Source organism: Galeopterus variegatus, unplaced genomic scaffold, assembly GCF_000696425.1.
Source record: "Galeopterus variegatus unplaced genomic scaffold, G_variegatus-3.0.2 Scaffold2867, whole genome shotgun sequence".
NCBI classification, from domain to species: domain Eukaryota; kingdom Metazoa; phylum Chordata; class Mammalia; order Dermoptera; family Cynocephalidae; genus Galeopterus; species Galeopterus variegatus.
The window spans coordinates 160,567-169,406 of record NW_007728978.1 but is presented as its reverse complement, the minus strand read 5'-3'; the positions used below and the strand labels follow the sequence as shown (position 1 = coordinate 169,406).

General features: G+C 38.9%; 2 protein-coding genes across 4 annotated transcripts in view; one reads left to right on the top strand and one right to left on the bottom strand.

The window, feature by feature from the left end:
• SKA3 (spindle and kinetochore associated complex subunit 3) overlaps positions 1 to 6,399 on the bottom strand; it is a 25,737-nt gene extending 19,338 nt beyond the window's left edge. Inside the window, exons 1-5 of one of the 3 annotated variants that reach the window (XM_008583246.1) lie at positions 4,796 to 4,828; positions 4,255 to 4,361; positions 2,655 to 2,716; positions 2,392 to 2,557; positions 116 to 527 (exon numbers count right to left, since the gene is read on the bottom strand). In XM_008583246.1, coding sequence (XP_008581468.1) covers positions 116 to 527; positions 2,392 to 2,557; positions 2,655 to 2,716; positions 4,255 to 4,342 — 728 coding nt within the window. In that variant the 5' untranslated portion in view covers positions 4,343 to 4,361; positions 4,796 to 4,828. Of the gene's footprint in view, positions 1 to 115; positions 528 to 2,391; positions 2,558 to 2,654; positions 2,717 to 4,254; positions 4,362 to 4,795; positions 4,829 to 6,255 lie in introns of those variants that run through there. The other 2 variants (XM_008583245.1, XM_008583247.1) reach the window with 2 other exon arrangements.
• A 124-nt stretch (positions 6,400 to 6,523) lies between these two features.
• MRPL57 (mitochondrial ribosomal protein L57) lies at positions 6,524 to 7,278 on the top strand. Its single transcript, XM_008583244.1, has 2 exons — positions 6,524 to 6,598; positions 6,781 to 7,278. Exon 2 carries the CDS (start codon positions 6,786 to 6,788, stop codon positions 7,092 to 7,094), a length of 309 nt encoding a protein of 102 aa, XP_008581466.1. The 5' UTR covers positions 6,524 to 6,598; positions 6,781 to 6,785; the 3' UTR covers positions 7,095 to 7,278.
• Positions 7,279 to 8,840: the final 1,562 nt, after the last annotated feature.

Here is an 8,840-nt window from a genome sequence, read left to right as displayed (position 1 = left end):
ATCCCGTTGCCGGTCCCGGTCCGGTACGGGCGCGACACTGAGGGTTGCGAACCGTTGCCAGTCACGAAAAAAGACAAAAAGGAAAAAAAAAAAAAAAAGAAAGAAAGCTGCTTACCTTTTCTTATTCTTCACATTTTTAAGTCCCATTGTGTAATCTTCATTTAAACACATAGTACATTCAGAGATACCAAAGTGTTCTAATTTAGGAGTTACACACTCAAAATCATCCATCTTTAGTGCACATTTTGGAGTTTTTAGTACTTTAACTAGTGATTGCTTGGTAGGTGGAGTTACAATTTTGGGTTCTTGCTTATGATTGTTTACCGCCTGTGTAGGGTTTGGTAGAACTTGCGATATCATATATTGCTCAAGTCCAAAATCTGAAAGTTGTGGACTACACAGAGACTTCTGAGAAACAGAACTGCTTGGAACAGGAGGATCAGACAGATCATCCTTCACATCAGGCTTTTGAAATTTTTCACACTTAGCCAACTCTGGGGTAGAGTCATTGACTTCTTGCTCACATACTAGGAAGAAAAATCAAAGATGTAATATTCTGGTCAAACATCGAAACAGAAAATCTCATGTGCACTAAAACAACATAAAATAGCTCCACCTGAAATTTCCCAAATCAGCAAAAGTCCTGATTCTCTAAAAATTTTATTTTAATTGTCCCTTCAGTAAATTTCTGACATGTACCTCTTGACTGCTCATATCCCATTTTGATGATACGTTGGAGAAGGAAAACAAACTAAAGTGTTAAAAGATGAAAAATCAATACCCACAAATAAAAATCCACTTTACTTCCTCAGTTAATGTGATTTACCAGTCTTTCATAATATTTCGGGCAACTATCCTATCATTTTATGACATTAACTACAGCATGAAATCAACTGTGTTCTACATTAAAACAAAGTATAATAATATTACTTTAGGTTTTCAATTTTCAGATGCCTAATTTTAAAAAGAAAGACTATCATTCAAAGGTAAATTTTTATCCTAAGTCAGTCTGGAATACCTGTATCAAAAGCCTAGTTGAGAAAAATAATAGAAGAGCATCTGAAAGATAGGTAGTTCCTCAAACATGAACTTTCATTTCATGGCTTTTGGCCCTTAGGAGAGCTTCTGACTCACTAAGTTCTGTTTTGGCATTGTGCTTTCTGTCAATCTGAGGAATGCTACAAAAGTTACCAAAAAACCTACTGTTGTATTTATCACAGGGCTGTCACTGGTGAGAATAATAAAATAAAATCATCACCGTTGTCACTACTACATTGGGCAATTTTATTATCCCCATTTCAGAAGTGAGGAAAAAAGCAATTTAGAGAAATTACCCAAGGTCACACACATAGTAACTGGTGGAGCCAATTTTCAAATCCATGGCTTTTTCACAGTGAAGGCAACTGAATTCCTTTTTGCTTGTGTGGCTGACTAGTACAGGCATCTGAATCCTTGACCTTGGTATTATATAACACTGCACTCTTAACCAACTGAGCTAAACTGCCAGACGCAAAGGCAACTGGATTCTTTCTATTACAGTGTGTGAACTGTTAAATATACCTTCCACACACATCCTCGATACATGTGTTGAATTTTCTTAATGTTCTACTTATGCACAAAGACCATTTTCATAATAGAAATGAAGACACTGAAGTATACTGAAATTAGTCACTCACAGTTATGGGCACAACAACAGTAGTTAACACTGGGCGACTGACATGCCAAGCACCATTCTAAACAAATTTTATCTCATTTAATCCTCATACAACTTCATGAGGTAGTTGTTAAACATCCCCACTTTACAGATGAGAAACTGAGGCAAAAAGTTAAGAAATTGCCAAAGATAATACAGCTAGAAAGTGGTGGAACAGATATTTGAGCTCAGGCAATTTGGCTCTAAATTCTAAACTGCTGTGCTATACTACCCTTCATTAAAATTTTAGGACTAAAAAATAATTTTATCAACTTATATAGCCAAAATCTCTCATTCTGCAGAAGAGGAAACTGAGAACAAGAAAAATGAAACAGCATGCCTTAAGGTCTCTCAGCTATTTATTGGCAGAGCTGACAACAAACCGCCTATCCTGAGTGATGTGGATTTATCTTGTATTTTTTCATTTAAATAGCTCAAAGAATTCTCTGATCTAGCATCGTGTTAGTTCTCATCTGGCATTTTGGAAAGGAGAACAAGAACTGTCTTTACATTGCACCACTGATCAGCACTGCATGCAGCACACAGTGAGTGCTGAACAGATGTTTGTCGAGTGACAGTCACATAATGGTAGAGCAAGAATTAACAACCATAGCCAAGCCTACAGTTGTGTTAGTTAATCATGCTGCATTCTTTCTTTAATACTAAATCAAATGCTATAAAATGAAAGTTATTCAAACCTGAATTTTTCTTGGCACGTGGATTATATCCATACTTCTGGAAAAACTCTCTCATTTTCGTGATATCTGCTGAATTTTTTTTCATCAGTACTTTTGTTGCCTTTATGAAAGCAATGCTTTCTCGATTTTCCAATTTTACTTTATCAAGAAGAATATAAACATCATCCTTTTATGAGGAAAGAAAGTATATTATAATTTATCTTCTAACTCACTCTATTTAGATTTTTTAAATTATCAAAAAAATGATATTATAGGAGTGATACCTTTAGAGTCTGGACTTCTGAATGAAGGTCATGTAAAATTCTCATTGGATGATCTTCAAAGTCTTCAATATGAATATTGAAAGAAAAAAAAGTCCAATAAATATAAGAAAAAGAAGGAAGAAAAAGAATAGAAAATTTAGTATAGCTTCATACAATTATAAGATCCTTGAAGATATTTATTTATAACTTATATCCTGTCAATTATAATGTATATCGTGTCAATTGCTAAGAAAAGTGTTAAGGCTGTTTTTTAAAATTTTTATTGAACTTAACACACATACAGAGAAGTACACAAATTATAAGTATATAGCCTGATGAACTTTACAAAGTGAACATAACATACCTGCATAACCAGCCCTCAAATCAAGAAACAGGGAGGGTAGGAGTGAGCATTACTAGAACTCTAGAAGTTCTCTTGTAGTCCCTCCCTTTCCCTCAAGGGTAAACACTACCCTGCTTTCCAAAATCATAAAGTAGATTTACCTGTTTATGAACTTTATTTAATGGACGCATACAATATATACTCTTTTGTGACTGGCTTCTTTCATTCACCATTCCTTGTAACATCCCTCCATGTTCATCCATAATCTAATTCATCCATGCTCACTGCTGTATAATATTCCACTGTATGATGTCAAATTTATTTATCTACTCTATTGTTGATGGACTTTGGATTGTTTCTAGTTTGGGACTATGAATACTCTTGCTTTGAACTTCCTAGTACATGTCTTTGGTGCCAATATATTCACATTTCCATATGCTACAGACCTACAAAGACTGGATTATAAATTATGCATATGTTCAACTTTAGCAGATACTGCCAAACAGTTTTCCAACGTGTTTTTTACTATTTACACTCCCACTGCCAGTGAGTCAAAGTTCCTTTCATTCCACATCTTTGCAAACACTTGGTATTTTTCTCTTTTTCTTTTTAGTTATCCTGGTGGGTATGCAACTGTACTCAGTTGGGATTTAATTTGCATTTCCTTGATAACTAAAGAAGTTGAAGTCTTTTCAAATGCTTAATTAACATCTGAAGATAATTTCTTTTGAAGTATCAATTGAAGACTTGCATTTTTCTATTGCATTGTCTGCCTTTTTCTTATTAATTGTGGGTACTCTATATGTTGCAGAGAAAAAGTTCATAGAAAAAAAGAATTAAAATACAAATCTTTCCATGAACTTTTTGAAGACCCCTCATATAGCAATATCTTTTTCTACTCTATAGTTTGCCCTTTCATTGTCTTGTCATAAACATATTTTCTTAATTTTAATGTAGTCCTACTTATCGATTTTTTCCTTTATGAGAGGCACGTTTGGGTTCCTAACACGTTTCTTTTATATTTTTTTCTAAAAGCTCTATGGTTTTATGTTTTACATTTAGTGCTACAACTATATGGATTTTTGTATAGGGCATGACGTGAGGATCAAGGTCCATTCTTTTTTCCATCTGGATGTCCAACTGACCTGGCACTACTTACTGAAAAGACATACTTTACTCACTGCACTATCGTTATTGTCATTAATCAGTTGGTCATATACCAACTGTCGTTTTTAAGAGGATTATGATTATTATAGTGTTCTCTTTTCTAACACACACCTCCTTTGAAGATCTCCTTCTTCCACCTGTTAAAAGTTGACCAATTTTCATAACGAAAATGCAATTCAAAGCCACAATGGCATTCCATTTCATACCCACGAAAATAACTGTAAGAAAAAAGGCAGATGATAACAAATGTTGGTGAAGATGTGCAGAAATTGCAGCCCTTCATGTGAACGAATTGCAATTAATTGCTGGTGCAAATGTAAAACGGTACAGCCACTTTGGAAAACAACGTGGCAGTTCCTCAAAAAGTTAAACAGAGACACCATAAAACCCGGCAATTCCACATCTAGGTATACATACTCACAGAACTGAAAACATGTTCTAACAAAAACTTGCACATGAATGTTTACAGCAGCATTATTCATAATAGACAAAAAGCACAAACAACACAAATGTCCATCACCTGGTGAAGCAATAAAGAAAATGTGGAATGTTACTCAGCAATAAAATGGAATGAAGTACTGATACATGCTGTAACATGGATGAACACTGAAACATGCCAAGTGAAATGAGTCAGTCACAAAAGACTACATACTGTGTAATTCCATTTATATGAAATGTCCAGAACAAGCAAATCTATAGAGACAGAAAGTAGATTAGTGGTTGCCTAAAGCCAAAAGTTTCTTTTAGGGGTGACGAAAATCTAAACTTTTTGTTATGATGGTTGTACATCTCTGTGAATATACTAAAAGCCATAGAGTTGTATCCTTTAAATGGTGAATTTTATAGTATGTGAATTATATCTCAAAGATTTGGTTTTTTTGGCAGCTGAACAGTAGGGGGATCCAAACCCTTGACCTTGCTGTTATAAAACCATGCTCTAATAAAGACGTTTAAAAGTCAACTGATTTAATAATTCATCACTGTGATCATACAAGGTGAAATTGTGATCATCTTCTCTACAAGAATTCCATATTTTCCATAATACATATAGGCTAGGAACTGAAGAATTATTCTAACTTTTTCTTGTAAAACCAAAAGAAAATGCTGAGTTTATGCAGAGGTAATATGTTGGTAAGATAAATTAGCACAAGGTTTGTTGAAAGCAATTTGCCATATATATCAAGACTCCAAAAATGTTAATGCAATTTTGTGTCTATTATTACAACTAAACAAATAAAATAAAACAAAAAAGCCCTAATATATGAATGCTAGAAAAGCTAATAGAATATTAATAGTGGTGTCTTCTGATGGTGGGGTTATAGGGACTATTTACTATATTCTTTCTATTTCATATTTCAAATTTCCTACGATGCACATGTTATTTTTACAGTCACGAAAATAAACATTTTCAAACGGCTTGAGAACTATTCATAATATAATTACAGTAAAAGGAGTCTGTCTGCAGGGTACAATATTTTAAGATGCATTACAATTATGACACTTATGAAATAATCTAAAAATCTGCACTACTTTTGCAACAATTTTTTAAGGTCTCTAATGCAAAGGTGAATGGCGGTGAATTTTGCTTTATTTATTTAGAAAAGCAGCAGCATTGAGTACTATTAGTGTTTGTGTTGGCAATATGGCTTATAGGGAAGAATCCAGACGTTTACTGCAACTGTGGACCATTTACTTGGGTGAGACAAAAGTCACTAACTACTACATATGTACAGTGTGAAGAACGATACTAAATAGTGCATTTTAAAAGAAATTGTATCATTTCACACGTTATTTTTGTTGACAAACGCACATATATAACTTGGAAGCATGTCATGTATGCTGCACGCACTATGAGCTCACTCTGTCAATTAGATTTTTATCCGTAAGTGCCGCTGTCTCTCTTCGCGACACAGTATCAGTGCTACTTTCACTGTCTCAGGAGAGCTCTGCGGTTGCACAGGGAACAGAAACCAGACACGACCGCACGCTTGAGAGGCCCTGGCGCCTGCAGCCCCGGCTTGATACGCGCACCCCCCACCGCGCATCTCTGTCGAAGCACCTCGCAGCCCTGGGTCGCCCTGGTGGCGCGGGCCCCACGGCCGCCTCACTCACCGCTGTCCTCTCCGTCCAGCGCCCGCTGCAGCCGGGCCGTCTCGCGGTCTAGCGTGCTGGCCAGAGACCGCAGCTTCCCGCAGAAGCTCCGGATCGGGTCCATGGCCGAGCTCGGCACAGCGGGACTCCAGGCGCCGCAGGCGTCACGGCCGCGCGCCGCGCCCCGCGCCCGCCAGACGTTTGAATCTCTCGGCGCCGGAAGCGCCGTCCGTGGCCAGCGAAGTACTCTCTCGCGAGAGCTGAAGCGTCGCGAGAAGGATCCAGGGCGCCGCGAGGCGGGCGTACTTCCGCCGTCGCATCAGCCTGTCGCTGGCGGGACGCGTCGCCCCGGGGAGCGCGGCTGGTGAGTTGCTGGGCGTTTTCGGGGCCCTGGGAGGCCCTTCTTCGGCCTCAGCTGGACCCCCACTTCCGTGCGCGTTCTCGGGACGCCCCTCTCGCCGGGGTCAGGAGGGCGCGAGGCCGCAGCTCTGCCCGGCCCGGCGTCGCACGTTCGCGTCTCCCGCCTCTGTCCCCTCTCCTCGGCAGGCACCATGTTCCTGACCGCCCTGCTCCGCCGCAATCGCATTCCTGGTCGGCAGTGGATCGGGAAGCACCGGCGGCCGCGCATCGTGTCTTCGCATGCGAAGCAGAACATGCTCCGCCGCTTGGAGATCGAGGCGGAGAACCACTACTGGCTGAGCACGCCCTACCTGAGCGCCGAGCAGGAGTACGGCCACGCCGCGGCGCGCAGGGCGGCCGCCTTCGAGGCCATAAAGGCAGCCACGGCCTCCAAGTTCCCCCCGCATCGGTTTGTGGCGGACCAGCTCAACCATCTCAATGTCACCAAGAAATGGCCCTAACCCTGAGCCGTTATCCTCCGATGTTGTAGATCTGGAGGCTGCCCTGTCTTTACCAGATCCTGGAACTGAAAACTGTGGCTTCTATTAAAATGTCAGCCTTTGGACCAGTCTTATTAAAACAGATATGAGCACAGTGGTCTGCATATAGAATATCTGGGGCGCTCAGCTCCCTAATACTTAAAAAGTGTCATTACTGTCATTTTGCGTTTCTTTAGCCTGATAGGAAGATGTCAGGGATTTCCTGGGTCACTACGAACTAAGATTTGGATCTTAGCTTAAGCGTGAGATACTTGATGGGGGGTGCGGGGCTTTATCATCTTACCTTCTGTCAAGGATAATTGCCCAAATTTAAATGGAAGTATGGGATTTGACTACTGAAAGTGGACATTTAAATGAAGAAAAGGGTGTTTATCAGAACCGTTACATGAAAATGTTTTTTTTTTTAATAGCTTTTTTTGAAGTACAATTTAACATATCATACGATTCACCAGTTGAAGATGTTTTTTATGAATGAGCAGGTTAGGTCCCACATTGCTCACGGAATTAGTGGAGGGCGTTTGTGGTATACGTGTAACTTGAGGTGCTTTTAAAAAAATTTTTTTTGGCAGCTGGCCAATCGAGGGATCCGAACCCTTGACTTTGGTGTTATAACACCGCGCTCTGACCAACAGAGCTAACTGGCCTGTGAAGATGTTTTTAAAAATAACCTTTTTCTAAATATAATAAAAATAGTCAAGCACTTTGGCATCCTATACGGTTGGGACTGTTTTATATGTGAGGAAATACTTAAGGAATTAGTCAAAAGTCACACCCTGTAATGAGAGGGACTTGGATTTGAATTGCGGTGTAATACAAACATCTTGTTAACTGCTATACATATGTGTGATAGAAAATTTGTAAAACACATAGAAGAAAAAAAAATTCCATTACTCATTAATAATGTAATTTCCCATTAATGAAATAACCATATTTTTTTTTCTTTTTTTAAAAGCTGACCAGTAAGGGGATCTTAACCCTTGACTTGGTGTTGTCAGCACCACACTCTCCCAAGTGAGCCATGGGCCGGCCCTCATATTTTATTCTTTTAGTCTCCTATTCATGTTTTTGAAAATGTATTGAGATTATACAAAAATAGAATTTAGAGTCAAAACCTCTAACATTTAAATATCCTCATGGCAAATGCCTTTTCAGAAAGGTAGTACAAACTCCAAGACTAATGTATGAGAGTGCCAATCTCATTTGCCAGCCTTGAATGTTATTTCTCATTTTATGTTATTTCTCATCTTATTTATGTCATATTCTTGTTTGTACGTAAACACAGGCTGAGTATCCCTTAACCGAAATGGTTTGGACCAGGAATGTTTTGAATTTCACATTTTGGGATATTTGCAGAGTACACACTGGTTGAGCATTCCTTATATGAAATGCTCCAGTGAGCATTTCCTTTGAGCGTTGCCTTGGGAGTATATCAGATTTTGGATTAGTGATGCTAAACCTGTACTTGTTCAGTGCTTTTTATTGCTCACAGAGATGTCTCTGCTGCATATGGGCAATTTATTTTCATACCTGGAAATAATGACAGCTGATGCTGTTTTGGAGAAAGGAGAAGGAATAGAACCCAGGAGACCTGCTTAAAACTAACTACTACTCATGAGCTGCATAATAACATTTTGGTCAACAAACCACATATACAGTGGTGGTCCCATGAGATTATGATGGAGCTGAAAAATTCCTATTGCCTAGTGA